At 39.1% G+C, this 18,230-nt stretch overlaps 1 protein-coding gene across 2 annotated transcripts in view; it reads right to left on the reverse strand.

The window, feature by feature from the left end:
* LOC135476263 (autism susceptibility gene 2 protein homolog) overlaps positions 1-18,230 on the reverse strand; it is a 181,887-nt gene that overhangs the window by 69,949 nt on the left and 93,708 nt on the right. For both annotated transcript variants that reach the window (XM_064756237.1, XM_064756236.1), the window contains exons 3-4: positions 4,114-4,233; positions 2,808-2,837 (exon numbers count right to left, since the gene is read on the reverse strand). In XM_064756237.1, the coding sequence (XP_064612307.1) occupies positions 2,808-2,837; positions 4,114-4,233 (150 nt within the window). The remainder of the gene's footprint in view (positions 1-2,807; positions 2,838-4,113; positions 4,234-18,230) is intronic.

The raw sequence follows: 18,230 nt of genomic DNA on the forward strand, positions 1-18,230 counted from the left end.
TTGGTTTGAGCCGCCTTTAAGGTGTCATCCTGCCAGCATTAAAGCCATCCAGGGTACGAGACAAGTGCTCACGCAGACGGCGCATATCTGGACGATAACTCTGGTGGGGGTAGGATGATTAGCTAATCGTTGGTGGATGGCAGGCCCCGCAACACCCATAACTCTGCTCCCAGATACAAAGGAAGCAAACAGGAGTTAAGTGGTGATGTTCAGAGGGAAAGCGCTCAAGGATAATCAACTATGAATTTTAATTTCCTTTCTGGAGAAAAGCATCATTATGGGAGACTGAGCAGAGGGGAAGATCTGAGGGGGATCGCTTCTGGCCGGTTCTCCGCGCAAAATAAACACGGACGGCCATTATCTCCTTCCTGCCAATTACTTTCTGATGGCCAACCCCCAGGTGACGAACTGCTTTTAATCTCTCTACAGCCACTCGGGCAGAAATATCAATAGTTTCTCCCAGCCAAATCCGCGACGCTGAATTAAACAGAATTGGCGAGCGAAGAAGGCACAAAAAAAGAAAAAAAAAACAGAGAAAGAAAAAAAAACTTGGGATGATAATTCCTCAATGGACTTGCTTCACTTCACAAAAGAATCGCATTCCAAACATTTGGTGTCAACAATGGAACAATGAGTCGAGTCCAGAGAAAACATATTTCCTCGTGTTGGGATTATGTTTTACGGCAGCACCATTGACTTTAAACGTGAGAGTGTTGGCAATGAGGTCAATACTAGCATGTGGCAGGAAAACAAGTCAAACATTGTCAACTGCCGACATTAACAACTGTCAAATACATTAGCCACGGCGTATTGTTTTCATTGCAGGGGACCCTTTCACAAAGATCACAATCAACCATGCAATACACAACACAAATTCGCTACACAGCATTATATATGCATTTTACACATTGCACACGGTTTAGCCTCCCTCCGCCATGTTTTCTTCTGGCCGGGATGGTTGCCATGGAGACCTTCAGGACAAGCAGTTTAAGCCTAGGCATGGAATTGCATGCTGAAATCGGGGAAATACAAAATCCTGTCTTCTAGGACCATTTCCTACAGGATGCCAGGCATTTCCTTTGCTGTGGTTCAGCGAGATCGGCTCAAAGACGTCAGACTTGGGGAAAGCTAAAGTCAACAGGCTTGTGCGTGCTCGCTCAACCATTTTTTTCCCAAATTCTAATGAGCAATGATGCTTTGATGAATACTGAAAGCCCAGATTATTTATTCCATCCTGTGATTCGTATTTCTGAGATGAGAAAAAAAAAATCTTCCTCATCTTGGCCACAAATTGAACAAGGAAAACTGAACCCTGCTTGAAAAAGTGGTGAATATGAATTAAGAGAAAAACACATTGTTTTATCAATAACCTGCTGCAAGGCTCTTGATTACAACTTCTTTTGTGTCAAGAAGACATCCGATTTTTTCTAATATCTCATTTAATTTTTCCTTTCATGCAAATTTGAAAGACATCAAAGATGTAAGGAAATGTCAAAAGATTAAGTTACAGTGTGAGAGCTTTAGCTCTCAGGACATAACCATTTACAGCTCATTATATGTATGTACTTTGAAACATTTAGTTTCATTCATCGATTCTCTATAAATCTGGAAATTCTAACAAAAAACATTAGGAATGACAATGATAGTTATAAAGTCTCCAACATTCTACAATTAGTGGCATTACTTTATGGTTTTGTTTGTTTATTTGTTATTTTTGTTACATTTACCTAGGGGCCTCCGTGGCTCAGTCGGTTAGCACGCTAGCACAGCGTAATGACCCAGGAATCTCTCACCAATGCGGTCGCTGTGAGTTCAAGTCCACCTAATGCTGGCTTCCTCTCCGGCCATACCTGGGAAGGTCAGTCAGCAACCTGTGGATGGTCGTGGGTTATCCCCGGGCCCTGCCATAATGCTGGTCGCCGTCGTATAAGTGAAATATTCTTGAGTACGGCGTAAAACACCAATCAAATAAATAAATAAATGAACATTTACCTACATTAATTACAATGCATTTCAGCCCGAAGTAGATCAGAAAAGACATATAGATTTCATCCTTCGCACAGCGATGAGTAGTTTATTCCAATTTTTACGGCACATTGTTTACAACAAGAAGTATGATGTTGTATCTTTACAGTCCAGTCGTTTTGGTTGGGTAATGGTATGCAGAATGTGTAACCAAATACGTTTCAAATCTAAGCAAAATTGCTTTCGGATTACAAGAAAAAAACCTGGGTGCTACACTGACAAGATTATGAGCTCTTCCAGGTCAGCAATCTTTAGCTGATGAAACATCTTTTTGTTTCTTTTTTTTTTTTCATTTGGAACTTAAAAAGTACTTTTTCTTCTGGATGATACAAATAAATTCACAATTATTCGTGAAGGCAAAAACGTACAATGAAGTTTTCCATTGGACAAATCACTACTCTATGTTATAATCATATTGACAAACGGGTGCTTGTAAAACATAAAGATCTCATAACGGACTCGTGGTTACCAAGCAACAACAGCTGCCACTGCTAGAAACTAGAGCTCCTCAAAAATTCCCTCAAAGGTTGTCGAGAGCTTAATCAATCAGATTCAAGGGTTGTTCAAAGATAATTTCACGAGTTTAAAGCCGCGAGTGTAAAAAAATCCAAGCGGCTGGGAGTTATCCGGTAGACCCAAATTATGACGGCTTCTAGTACAACAACGTGGATCAATGGCCCTCGAAAAGGTAGAGGGGACAAGAGTCAGGCTAAAAAGGGGGAGGTAATTTGGACGTGGCGATCGGTAAACAACTCGAGGAGAGAATGGAGAGTAAAACTTACCAGGTATCCAATGCTGGAGTGGGTACTGCCCTGTAAACACAGAAAAAATACACAGATGTCAGCACGAACATTGATCCACAGTGACGGGCAGGAGTGTGGAGGCAGAGAGGAAAGGACATGAGGGGTACCAAAGAATAGTCAAGAAGATCAATGATTTCCTCTTCAGTCACATCATATAAACTTAGTCCTTCCAATAATGCCCGGAAAATAATACCCTTCTGCATGGCTTATGTTAGCTGATGAATCTACAAACCCTTCAGAAGTCTGAAGAATGAGAAAGCACTTAGTTGCATGGAATCCCGAGGGCAAGTGTTAAGTTACATGTAGAGATAAAAGGGAATTAAGCCGTTGTTGGCTGAACGCAGTGACTGGTAAGCCTTCGATACCCAACTACCGACACTGAGCACGTATGTATACTTACATGTGTACAGTAAAACCCCCACAATTTCATGAAATCAACCACAAATGAATCCTTTGTGAGCGAACTCTCGCACACACTGGTAACTAGCTGGTGAAAAATCATGTGAATATGCATGTGATTTATTGTAAATCCCATAATTTTTTCACTAAAGAGCATAGATCTACATTATAGTACATGTGGTTGAATTAAATGGTCGCAGAAAAATTCACTGAAATCACGATTTTTGGGCAAATTTGACAAATTTATTTATTTATTAGATTGGTGTTTTATGCCGTACTCAAGAATATTTCACTTATACAACAGCGCCCAGCATTATGGTGGGTGGAAAACGGGCAGAGCCCGGGGGGAAACCCACGACCATCCGCAGGTTGCTGAGGAAGCCAGCATGAGCTGGACTTGAACTCACAGCGACCGCATTGGTGAGAGACTCATGGGTCATTACGCTGCGCTAGCACGCTAACCGACTGAGCCACGGAGGCCCCCAAATGTGACAAATACATAAGGCTTTAAACTTGTTTAAACATCTTGTTTTCATTTAAAGGGGGCCGGTGGGGGAAGGCCATGAGTTCTGCCCTGTTGTAGGAGGACATAACATAATCCAGACTACGCCGTATTGGAAATCGTTAGCAAGAGCAGTGGGCATGTGTGTACAAGACGTGTACTTATGAGAATTCATGAGCACAAGAGCTTCACAACTTCTCCACTTAATTGTTGGGTCGAATCTTTGGGCCTCTTTAACAGCCTCTTCATCAGCCCAAGCGAGGTAACCAGTAACTTCAAGGTTAACCAAGTTGCCTGGGCCCAGGTTAAGTGTCGAGTTAGCAAACTTCACACCATTTCCATCACATGAAGAGGATAACTGGACATAAAATATTGGTTACTTACGTCACTTAGCCGATCCCTGGAAGTGCTCCGCGACGGCCCGTTGGTCTGTGGAGTACCCTCAGATTGTGAACTGCAGTTCAGTTCCCGCGGTATCTTGTTGTTCAACGTTTGATTGGAATTCTGAAAAGATATGTGACACACCTTGAAATAATCGAAACATGAAAGCATAATAAAATCTATGTCATGTAATTCCCATGTCTATGATGTAAGATGCCCACCACCTTTTTCCGTCTGGGCTACAGAATATTCGCTCTCAGGGTTATTTTGCTGAAAAGCTGAAAGGAGTCCTGAAGAGGAAATACATGCAAAACTACAAATATATGTGGTAAGCAATTTTCATTTAATTTCTTGCAATATTACAAAAGCACTTTTTTTCCTTGTAAAATAAGTCATAAATATTGTCATTATTTACCAACATTCTTAATATTCTGTTCAGAGATATGCACCTAAGCTCACAAAAAGGTCACCTCTCCTTCTCAAAGGATTTAGAAATCACGGAACTTTTAGGGAAGTAAGAAGATACAATAAGCGTATCATGAATTGGGGTAGAGTTCAGGGCAGGAGAAAACTATCCTTGATGCAGCAGCAACAACAACAACACTGTCTGCTGTATCACCACTGTTCATTCCCTGCATACATGTAGGTTTTTTGGACTAAAGTTCACGTTTTCCCTGAACTGCAATTAATCAATTAATTCAGAGCTGGAAAAAAAAAAACACCAGCCCTATGTGTCAGAAAAAAGTAGAAACCATTAAGGGGATTTAACAAGATGAGGTGTTTTTAGGCCAATAGGCTGTTGAGCACACACATCACAGATTAATCATGGCAGACTACCCAGTAATCACTTGACAGAAGTAGGAAAAAATAACCAAACAGCATCCAATCTTGTCAACAATCATTGGTCCTGTCTAAATAAAAAAAACATCTGAGAAATGTAAAAAAAAAAAAAACATAAAAAGAAAAAAAGAAAAGAAATATAATGAAAGCCGTTCCGAGCAAAAACTTTAAAAAAAAACCCCTAACAAATGCAATCCCTTTCATTTACCACGTAACAAAAACAGAAGTTCATCTCAAGTTTTATCACACTAAATCTACAGCAATTCTGTTCACGCTGGTAGACTTTTCTGTTTACGAGTGATGCTTATATTCATTTTCGACGGCCAATACAGGCGTATTTTTTGGATACGTCATTAAAGGTGACGCCATAGCTCCATATCCTGACACATTACACACAAATTTTGTGATTCCAGTTAACCAACAAAGCCATCATAAAAAAAAAAAAGTAGCCACTCCAAACCGACATAAAACTGGTATCTTTATCTGGGGCGATATACTAGCAATATTCCTCATTCAAGATGAATAAGATTACCTCGGGAAGGGACTGTCTTCTTAAGAACCTATTTTATAATTCAAATTTAAATTCAAGAATCCTCCAATATGCAGTAGATGTACACTGCATCATGAGATTGCCATAGAACTGGTACTGGCCGATCAAAAACACATTAACTATCCCATCTTTTCAAAACTAAAGCCTACAACAAGCTTAGGGCTCATATTTATCAAATGTCTTGAAGATTTAAATCAAAAATTCAAAATACAGCTACAATTAAAATATTCAGCTCTATGAAGTTGGAAATTTGTACATTGTTTCTTTACTACAGCCACAATTTGAGTTCTTTCCTGAATTTGGCTTTTACAGCACTTGCAATTTATGACTTAACTCTTAAATTTCTTGACACATACAGGCCCAGGTGAACATTTTCTGAATGCAAATAATATTCAGTCTGTCTACACTGATTATAGTCTACAATCTCAGAGGACTCTTAGAAATCGTCAGTTGACCGAGAACTGAAAAAACCTTGTAGGAAATGATTTAAAATCTTATCTAAGCCCGATTTTAAAGGTACTCATTTTGTATGTGTGCATATATGGTGACATACTCCCATTGTAAAAGAAAAGTTTTCAAGCAATTTGTCTTAAGAGCATAAAGTTCAAAGGCATAAAGCATGTACAAAAAAAAAAAGGGGGTTGTCTGCTACAGGTATTCAAAATGGTCACGTGCATATTGGAATAAAAGGATCCCATGCCATTCCATCAAAGTTTGATTCTAAAATTATAAATTAAAAACATTCATACCCAGCTGCATAATCACGCTGTGTAGAACGTTTTCCCAATTTAATATCTTGTATACTCCGTTGTCTCCCGTAACTCTCACGTTAAATGGAATAATGAACTCCTCACATGGTGGCTTTTATCTTTAGATGTGTGGTATCATACAATGTTATCATAGACATTAGACGGGAAACAAAATTGTAGGATTGAAAAATTGGCTGCTTAGCAGGCATTAATCCTTCAGTAAGAACTCTGAGCTTTCCAACTGTACACCAAGACGCACTAGCTTCCACTACATCGCCACTGGACCCAGCGTAACATCCCATCCTTAACGAATAGCCAAGCCATGAGCAGAAGGGGATCAGCTTTTAAGGCCAACCGTGCTGACGAAGGTGCCAGTCCGGAACAGCCATGCATTAAACGCAATCTAATTCTCAGTTCAGCCGAGATTCCTGTAGCTTTTATCAAATTTAAATGCGGCGTGTTTGTTGATATCGCTGGGATCGATACCGGCTCACCAATTCTGTCAAATGTGACGTTGGCGGAATTTATCGGGTTCCCTTGGGACAGGGTTTGTATGGGAGCAGATTCAATCAGCATGAAATATCGACGCACAGCGTTTTCTCGGCGGATAGCCCCCGGGCCCATGATCGATGAACAGTTATTGTGCCAAGTGTAAAAAGCAACAAATCTTTCGCTTTGGGAGATAAGCGACGACTTGTTTGAAGATGTCCAATTTCACCGATGTTATTACATTAGCATCGGGGGAAAATATGAAAAGGGACACACAGGAGATAGCTTCGCATCAAAAGGTTTCCATGGCAACCCAATCGTGCCCTATGGGGAAATGATGATCAATTTGTGGCCCAGTGGTCTCCGTTTTTGAACTATTATTCCATAAAACCAGCATAATGGTTGCCTGTCGACAAGGGAGAGCATTGATATGCAAGCGGATGTTCAGCGAGCAATGAAGAATCCAAGAGGCCATGTTTACAACGAGCCATCAAGCCACGGCTCTTGTATACGCTTTAATCATTGAACTACGCAAATCTCCTCCGTGTTCAAGTTACTGAGTACATCACCGACGGATTGAAGACTTGTTGAACTTGTGTCAGCACTGACAATTTTTTTGCAACAAACCCAGGATAACCAAACAATGGAAATTAAGGTACAAGTATTGTGCACCATAAATCATCTGCTATACTTAGTTATTCTGCTATCCTTTAATACATGCACACGTAAATACCCACAGGTAGAATGGCAATCTCCCTAGGCAGATGGCATATAGCAAAAGTAAATGAAATGACATGTATCAACAAAATATTGAAAACACGTATTGTAAGTTGATTTCCTTCAATACATGGAAACAGGAAAATCTGTCAAAACATTGCTTTAAGCCATTTTACTTAACCATCACAAATAAACCGTTCTTATTGGTCAGAAATGAAATGTAATTCTGTCTAGCGTATTGCGATTGTGTGCCGTATTTCATCATCACAATACATTTGGGCATCCATCTGACCACTGTTTTATTTATTTATTTATTTATTTGATTGGTGTTTTACGCCGTACTCAAGACTATTTCACTTATACAACGGCGGCCAGCATTATGGTGGGAGGAAACCGGGCAGAGCCCGGGGGAAACCCACGACCAATGACCACTGTTTTATGTCGATGTCTAAGAGCACTGATCTTGTACAAATGAAGTCCTGTTTCTTTGCGAAAGGAAACAGTTAACCTTTACAACAGAAGCCGAGATTTATTCATGTTTCAAACAAAAACTCTGCCAATTGGATCCTACATGAGATAATCCTTTGTTAAGCATAAACAAGAATAATGCCACCATGCTAATACAAAGCCATTAGCAAAAGGTTAAAGATGTAACAGGAACAAGGCTCCAAACAACAAATGGGAATTTGTCTGCTCTGAAAGGTCTGAGTCAATTAACTTGGAAAACTCTGAGGTAATTCATTATGTCTCCGTGGCCAAAGCCATAAATAAACAATTGTTGCACACTAAAACACGACGATAGACTAAGACTTAAAATGAACTCCTTCATGCCTGTGACCTATTCAAATTGTATTAAAAAGTGATTTAAACCATGTTGAAAAGTGTTCGTCAAAAACTGGTAGATCACAGCATACCTGTTGAACACTTAAAGCCACTTTTCTTCTTTCTATTTTACCATCCATTTTTGATATACAAATATTTTTCGCAAGTCAATAAGCGGGCGACCTTGCTCATGCAGACATTTGCACAGTTTGACATTCGTTCGAAACTAATTCACACTGACCAGTCTGGCATGTCTATTATCAGTTACCTGCCAAAGATCGGATGTTTACTTCTGAGCACTCTCCATCCACAAATTGTCCACCACCATCCAGGTGAAAAATTTTTGAATATGGTCTTGCGCAACAATCAAATAAAAAATATAACAGAGTACACATTTTCCCCATATTCTCATTAATCCTCGTTAAAGACAGCCTTGAATCATGGAATGATCAGACGCCCACACCCCCTTTGTGCCACAATGGGCACACTATTTAACAAAGCTCATAATACCTACCATGTGCTCACTTTGATCCAAACCAATTACAGGTAATTCACCACTGAGTTTATTGATTTCCTTATTTCAAAGTTCTCATTAGAGTGACTAAGAATATCCAAGGTTTACTGAAACCTGGTGTAATTCTCATTACTCTCTGATCAACGTTACAGTGTGTGCAAAGTTTCCAAATGTCTGTTAGCAGACTCCATTACCCGAATTCCTTGATCTTTTTGCATATGAAAGAGCAACCTTTAGTGCAATTTATGCACATTTTTAATTTGATTTTGCAGACAAAACTTCCCTGATTGGATTGGCCAATTCCATGGCTTCACAAAAAGAATAATGCCTTCATAATATGCTTGAATGAACACCTTGCAAACATGCAAAGAGGATGAAGAATCTCAGCCTAAACTCCGACTAAGTTTTTAACAGTGTACTCCACTCAAATGTGAATTACTGTTATTTTCATTGTTAAGAGTTGATGAAAATTAAGAGCAAATTAAGTTCAAATGTAAGTACATACCACAAATTAAGGCTCTGGTTGACTTTCTGATCCTGGATCTTCAGGAATATATGATTTAGTATTTCAGGTTATCCCGCCTCGTTAATACAATTATTTAAAGTACTGGTATTACAGCCAATTTCGGATTAAGTTATTCAACATGATCAACTGCCACAAGTGACCCTGAAGCCTTGCCCTATGATTTGATAGATTTATTTACTTATTTGACTGGTGTTTTACGCCGTACTCAAGAATATTTCACTTATATGACCGCTGCCAGCGTTATGGCGGGAGGAAACCGGGCAGAGCCAGGGGAAACTCACGGCCATCCGAAGGCTGCTGGCATGCCCTCCCATATACGGCCAGAGAGGAAGCCAGCATGAGCTGGACTTGAAGTCAGAGCGACCACATTAGTGAGAGGCTACTGGGTCATTACGCCACACTGGTGTGCTAATCCCCTGGTGCTAACCCCCTGGCCAAGGAAGCCCCCTTGCCCTAGGACAATAAACACTGCTTATAAAGACAGATATAAATATAAATGTCTGAGAGTGGATCATGTGACCATTTTGCATCCGTCCAGACCAAGGCTGGAAGTGGTCGGAATGGGCAGACGGCAGGCCATGTATCATCTGTCTGCTAGTCTTCAGGATGCTCCAGACCCCTTCCTGTTTCCTCAGCAGGCACTCAATTTCCAATCTTAATCCAAAGAAAAGGGTCCCTCAACAATGCCCCTGAGGGAGAGGGAATGTGACATAAGTCATCCATAGGTGGCCTTAACTCTAAAAGGTCGTTTCTATGGTGATGAGATTTCAAATAACTGGGTTGTCAGGTTCCTCAAACGCTCCAATCTGTCATCATGACTGCGTGAAGCCAGGACAAGCTGGAGTACAGATGCCACCCAAAGATCGACCATACCAGACAGTGCTACTTGTATTTGGAAAATGCTGCTTGAAAAATGAGTATCATCATCGACAAAACCCATTCACAAATGAAAATTTATAAAAATCTTTCTTGTAATATTCAATTTCATTTTTAAAAGGATGTCTACAGGCCTGGTCACACCAAAATTTGGATTAGTTAAGATAACTCCTGAGTGAAAATCTACGGGTAACCATCACAGAACTTGGGATACTGATCGCATGATAAGTCATTTTGGATCTTGATCAATCTGATATACTTGATCAATATATCACCAGTGATCGTCAGATGGTCTGAGTGCTTGTAGGTGGGTTCTGGGCATGCATAAAAACCAGCTACACAATGCAGATATACACAACACAGGCCAATCTTGATTATGTCAATCTTCATTAATTGTCTACAGATTTTTGTTACAGAGTGTCTCTGATTTCATGCAATCATGTGACTACCATGGATAAAACAAAACAAAACAGACATCTGCATTCGATTGGTCAGTTTTAGAGTGATTGCAAACAATTTTTGGAAATTTAATTGAGTAAATCAGCTGTGACTGACCACGATCAAAAGATCATGACCAATCGCAGAGGTTAATATACGTAGGTAGTCCTACCTCCAGTGTGATCGTGGCTTTACCAAAACATTTTTATAACCTTGTGACGTCTCATCCTAGCTGACATCTGCAAATTAGTACACTAGTATCGCTTATAATTCTATTTAATTTGGTCCCATCAAAATTCCTATTGACAGACTGGATTTGAGAACTTTCAAAGTATCATGTTTTAAAACAAATCTCCGATAGATTTTGTAAACGCTAATCTCCGTTTTACTTATTATTCACCCGCCAGTTTAAATTAAAAGCACCCATACAACGTTCCTCTAAGAACTGAAGTGGCAGAAATCACAAAAAAAACAATCTGTCTCATGTATTTGTATGTAACCAACTAGTTTGATTCTACTTGTGCAATTTGATTTTGACACTGAATTGTACAGAGGGCTTTGAAAAACGACTTCTAAACACTCACTCAAAGAGGTGGCACTGAAACTGGTTTTGCATTTTAAAGTCTTAACAATGAAGATATTTGCTCCACTGGCCCACACGTTTAATGGCAAGATTCAAACAAATGCCCCTTCAGCCAAAGACATAACTTTGATCTTTATGCAGTTAATTTTCAGCCACTGATTTTTTTTTTCTTTCAAATATACTGCACGATACAGAGGGCACATTGAGACCCGTTCAATTCCGAACTTCCATTTAAATGTGATGCTTAACATCTTGCAAATGAGCTAGAGCGGTTTACTTGGTAGAAAAAATACACAGGAATGCTGTAGAACCTTCAAAACTGTTTGATTCTCTTTTATGAGAAACAAAAACACTCACAGGTTAATCAGTTAAACCTAATGGCTCTACCAACCAAGTCCTTAAATGAAATTTAAAAGGCCTCATATAGATGAAAGGAACATTTTTACTCATACAAGAACGACACAGTGCTCTATTCTCAATTTATTCGTGGACAAAATCAGTGCAAGGGCTTCTTGCTTAAATTAAAACTTGTCGATATACACTGTACTGTTTTTGTATTGTAACCGAAGAGGCTGGTAAATGGAGTAGCTGATAGTTATAATACACAATTGCTTGCTTTTCAATGAAGTACCTGCTGAAATTATGGTCCACTCATGGTCATCTCAGAAGGAAGGGAGATTACGCGAAGGGAGAATACTAAGCAATTCAATGTTACAAGCATATGCATACATGTTCAGACACTCACACTTTATTGAAGCACAGAGTGCTCTGTATGACTGTCCACGTCAACAGAACATGAGGAATTACTCCCCTTGACTCTACTTCTCCTTACATTTTGCTGTGGAAAGGATGGAAACCCAGTGTAAATCCGTAACATGATATTTCCACTATAAGCCAATGTAAAAAATTAGAACTATCAGAACTATAAAAACATTCATATGTCATCACGACAAACTTTTTTACTATACTGTGACGCACGAGGAAATCTGTATAGCTATGATTGCTTAATTTCATGTGATTAACTGAATTTTACAAGATTTTTTATTACCAACTAATCATCCTATTACTTGCAGGGCAATTAGTCGGTGAAAAATTCCAGGAAATTACGCGATATTTTACTTCCTGTATTTTTATTTTTTTTGGTTTTTTTTTTTTTTGCATGTATCTTAGCTATTGGCTGGTGCAAATTCAGTTTCAATGAACTGTGATAGCTAATGCACATGTACAGGTAAATGTGATGAAATAGGTCAATATGATGAAATAGGTCAATATGAATTTATTACTACAGTTAACGAATAATTATAATATGTACCGGTGTATTACAGAAAATTCTATATTGTGTAGGAAACCGACCAATTGGAAAAATAAAATATTTCATCTCAAAATGACTGCAATAAATACAAGTACCTTTCAACTAAAAAAAAAATTGTGCATACAGTGTATTGCTACAAGGGTAATATATTCAAAGACACCCCTATCCTTAATACATTATGTCCTGAACACAAGCAATACCACATATCAAAAGCATGTTAATAACACCTGGTTTCAACATAAATAATGATGAACAACTTCTCTTGCAAGAAAAAAAAGTTTTGAAGTGCAAAAAAGTGCTATGTCAATATTATCTCCCCGTTTTGAGAGTTCCTGCAAGCCTTGTAAATACACTGTACTTGTATTCCTCTCTGAAGCGTCAAAATGAGAAGTGCTATATAGCTGGCAGACAAGGAATGCATTCAGCAGACCTGCCCATTACCATCATGAGTGACACAAAGCCACCAGCTGAGATGCCTTGTATAACTGTTATTTGACCTGCAACTCATTCATGGACTACAAATTTAAACTTTGATATGGAAATCGTGCCTGGTACATCCACTGTCTATATCCTGGCATCATTGAAAACTGATGACCCTTTCTCTCTTGTGTGTTACTGGCTTTATTTCCTATTTGTATAATTTCTTACATACCTTTGTCTTTGGGAGCTAGTGTCAAACATTGTTTTGGAAATGGATCTTGCAATTATCAACTTGAAACGGAACGCCCTTTACAGACAAAGAATGTCAGACATGACTCTTACATCTGATCAGGCTGTAAATGTATGGGTATGTCACACATTTCTGGCATCTTCAGGGATCTATGTAAGCAACTTAAGGCTTCTTCTCAACGCATACTCTGTAATACGCATCCATGTATTATGCTGCTGTATCTATTACAGGTATCACATATTTAAACTGTGTCCAAATAGAATTTTTCCTTTTCAGCAGATGAATATGTCAATAGTACAAAATATGTACAATAGTTGACAAAATGTACATCAAGACTGCCGGAAACGTGAGGATTTTCCTTCCCGTCCATTCTTTAATATATTCATCATGGTGTGTCATGTATTACAACCAAAATAACCCATACTTTCAATGGTATCCCAAAAAAGTATTTCTGTTTATTGCTGATTACTATGTCAATACTAGCCGTGGGCCTCATGTAGCTCACCCACAAAGATGTACACTTATAGATTTGTGGTATACATGCACATAAATTGGACATAAAGCAGTCAGCCCCGCGGACTTGAACACCTTATTCTTTCAGTAATATACAGACCAATTTCCTCTCACTGCTAAGAAGGTAACCACTGTCCATAATTTATCTTCATTTAAAACAAATCTAGCCTCAGCTGGGAGGTGGAGGGAAGATAACAGTTCGTGACAATCTCAGGCATTCTTTCACTGTGGGAGGGGAAAAAAAATGGGCCAAACGTACCGGGCCCTTTTTTATATTTCATTACTATGGACCTCATAAAATTCACAGCATCACCTGAAAATTTTACGGCTGTGCAGCCAAATACGTCTGTAGGAGGAGCCTTCAGCATTGTTGTAAACTACTCATCCAATAAAAATTTTCAAGGGCTGATATCTTAGGAAAAGTTAAAGTTCCACAGCTTTCAAAGTTTTGCACAACTTCCTTATATACACGTATTTGTTGATGATGAAGATTTCGTTTCTTTTTTTTTTTTCTTTTTTTTTTTTGATTGTTTTATGCCATACTCAAAAATATTTCACTTAAACGACCCCCCCACCCCCCCAGCATTATGCATTATGGTGAGAGGAAACCCAGCAGAGCCTAGGGCTAATGATAAGAATCAGAACAGGAAGTCTGTCAGTCCAAACCTCAGAATCCTCCAGGAATGGCTCATTAAATGTGTAATAACTAAAATCCTTGTGATCTGTGATGGGTTGTTGGAAACTCGCCTTCAAACAAGATCAATGTATATCCCACGTATCAGTTTATCCAGAAACTAAAATGGCGGCCATGACAATCATGTCATAGGCCAGGTTATGCTATTATACATTGTATGCCCTTTGCCTGACTGTCTGCTTAGGATAATAACTCATTTTCATCTATACCACTAGGTACATACAGAAACCATTTCTGACTCTCACATTCTCAGTGTTGCACTTGAATCTGGCGTTACATTATTGCAGATCTACACATAATGTAGATGTATGCTTGTAGCTTTATCACTCATCCAATCGATCAGCATCAATTCTCTATTTCCTAAGGAACCAGGTATAAATATAGACACTGGGGGAAAGCTCTTAAAAACAAAGAAAGTTATATGTTCCTCTTCTCATAAAGAAGACCTTGCTTAAACTCCTTTTTAAACATTAATCGTCAGAAGAAAAAAAAACACCCTTGAGGCATGGAATATAAAAGATTGCCTTGGAATCCTGCAAAACAATAATGTCTTCTCTCTGAGAGAAGAGATTCTCTTTAAGCCCCCATAGGAAAGCCTGGGGATGCAGTTGGGCTTACAAGGACTCTGAAAATCACATACATCTGACATAATGAAGGCTAACAGAAGAGCCTCTTGGAGACCCACCATCATAAAAGGCTTGGTCAACATCAGAGAATATATCCCAGCTGTCTATTCCATCGCACAAAGCTTGAATATGGAGGACACACAGACTTGGGAAGATTTCCCTGACAGGGATTCATTTTTCACAGACTCCTAAAAACGTTTCCTACTGGCATTTGCACAGAAAGCCTTTGTGCGCTCATATATGTATCTAAAGCCAGAGATCTCTAGAGCTCAATTGGTCTTATATTTCAACAGCACAACATGTATTTGCAAATACATCGGATTCAATGTTATTATACAGTAACCTAAAAGACATTAATGCATGGAGAAAGTTTGCTTATTGACATATATACATACAGTACAGGTTGCAACTGGACATACATGTATCAAAAACAAATACAAAAGTTTTTTTTTTTCCTATTGAGAAAACTGGATTCTCAGAATTTCGAAAATCATATCATCCCGAAACTAAAATAGCCCTGCAAATCTAAATCTCCTTGTTCATGTTTTGGTCTCTCCAGCCACCCATACCGTACCATACCGAGAAGTCAACTAAGAGCATTCCTTACGGTGAGACACAAAACCTGGCACAGGGAATGACCAATGTTCCTGTGATAAGCCTGAGATGTTAACAGCCTAGTCTTGTTTTGGTCAACACTTTGAGATAATCAGTCTTGATAATAGCTTAGGAACAAAACTATGACCCTCAGTGGCCACACAGGCCTATGTACAGGTGTACACATGCCAAAAGGCAGCTATAGGAATGCAGGGAACAGAATCCTTTCCAATAAAATCAACTGAAATTTCCTCTACTGTCTTTTCTCCATTTTGGCTAAAGTTTAGACATTTTGAAAACATTGATTTTTCTTAAAAATCAGCTGAAAATTCTTATCCCTGTGAATATCTACCCATAATGTGTACAAACAAAACACTGCAATATGCTTCTTGATTCAAATAAGAAATTATATGACCATATTTCAGAGAAAAGACAGTTAAGTCACTCTGCAACACCTCAAACCAAAAGCCCCCTCTTAAATCATCATATTGCAGCAATATTAAGGCTTTCCAGAGCACAAGACAGGTGTGTGGACCGCATCTATGAAACTCAAGCAGACTTCGACAGTGATACATGTAGTTCAACACACCAGAAAACATAGTACACACCCACGAACACTGATAAGAGTACAAGGCCATTGGTGGTGGCCAACCATTTCACTCTCCCATTTTCCACTTCCATTCATCTACATAAACCCTAACGCCATGTGATAGGAAGTTTCAACAGTTCCTGACTTACCCCCAAAATGTTGAATCACATTCTAAAACATAAGGCTGAATCACATTTAGACGTCTAGTGATGTGGGTAAAGTCTTGCCAAGGGTACATCCAGAGGCACATTCTTCTGATGTAGTTATCATTTCTGCGCAAAGCACAGAGTGTTCAGCATGCCGGTGTTCGTGGGATACCCATGATGGGGTTGCCATGTGGCGCGATCCTGCAGGGGGTTAGCACCTTATCTCAATGATTCAATCAACACATTGCCTGGCCAACTAGCACCTCCAGGCAATGAAACTATTTCCAATACGGCATCTCTTCAATCACAAGTCTTTGATATCAGTGCAGGCTGGCTAGGGCTAGGCCTTGGGGCATACCGAGAACACAGGCAGGCTTAACCAGGATCGTCAGCTTGTAAACTCTATTATCTTTGCCCACGGTGTGTTTAACACATACCTCAAATTTCAAAGTAGGCTCGCATGTAAACCCTATACAACACACCCTGCTGAGAGGGACAAGCTTTTGCCAAGGGAGATTATCCAATCTGTGATTTATCTGCCAATCCACGGTATCAACCGTGAAGGAAGACGTCTCCACAGGCTGAGGACAACTGAGCACAATGGGATCAACTCAAGACGTAAGTGATGTCCACAGCTTTCAATTTATACCTTAGATTTATGCACACATCCTTCTTGCAAATCTAGCTTTGGTGCAACAGCAACAAACGCTCAGGCTGAGATTATTGTGCTCTTATACAGACATTGGCAAAGGACTGACAGAGTCTTCTCCCAGGAAAGCCAGACTTTGTGTACCAACGATTGTCAGAATGTCTGTGCAAATTTTTTCTGAGATTTTTTTTTGCTTTAAGCATGTCAAGAAGAAAGATCATTTAAATCTCTGTCCCTAGAATTTGATTTCCTTATTACATAATACAGGGAAAATACCGGACCTGGACAATTCGTGAATTCATCCAAACCAGCAGCTGCAAAACAAGAATTATTAAAAGTGCACCTCAACCTATAGCAATGGCCTGACAAAAACATATTTATTATTTAGGTTAATGGCTGACTAAAACATGGAGCTTTGGTAGCTTAGCAAGATATGGTACAAATGCCTGGAAGATATCTTTGCCATCAACACCAATAGTCTCCATATGCAGTATACTACTGAAGTGAAGTTTTTAAAAATTTTACTATCCTAATTCTTCTAATTTTTGGGACACCTGGTCTTCTGTTTTCAGCCAAAATGATTGTAATTGTAACTGAAATATTTAGTTTCTTCTTTTTTTTTATCAAATAGTGAATCTAATGAATATCATATTAATATCTTTACTTTTCAAAAAAAACTGGTAGAGAAATGTAATTCTTTGCCTTAGGCACCACTAATGTCTGTCCTATAAATTACAAGAATCAGGGTAAATGAATCTGTTTAATTTTGATAATTCTTCACTGATTTTAACAAATTACAACAACTTGCGAAATGATTGTTCTTCCCTACCTTGCACAGCAAATGAACCATGACCAAGATCGCATGGTCAGTAGTTGGATCATTCACGCTCTGTACATCCCACAACAAACTTACGTGTACACAACCATTTTGTGGGAAGTATATGGTGAACATTTGTCTCTACGAAAGCAACAGTCCCTCTGGTGACCAGCCATTTCCAAGACATCTAACTTGTTCAAGAATAAAAACATTTTTGACAATCTTCATATCCTGCCGCTTTGAGCCAGCCACATGCTTTCAGCAAAGCCGCACGGGTATGATCACTGATCCGTGAAAAGTCAATGCAATGTTCAACGTAATGAGACCAAACAGGACTCGGTCTTACAGGAGATATGCAGGAGATTCAACAGCTGTTGTTGGGACAACGAGCCACAAGGCACGCTAA

Source organism: Liolophura sinensis, chromosome 10 (assembly GCF_032854445.1).
Source record: "Liolophura sinensis isolate JHLJ2023 chromosome 10, CUHK_Ljap_v2, whole genome shotgun sequence".
In the NCBI taxonomy this organism is placed as follows: domain Eukaryota; kingdom Metazoa; phylum Mollusca; class Polyplacophora; order Chitonida; family Chitonidae; genus Liolophura; species Liolophura sinensis.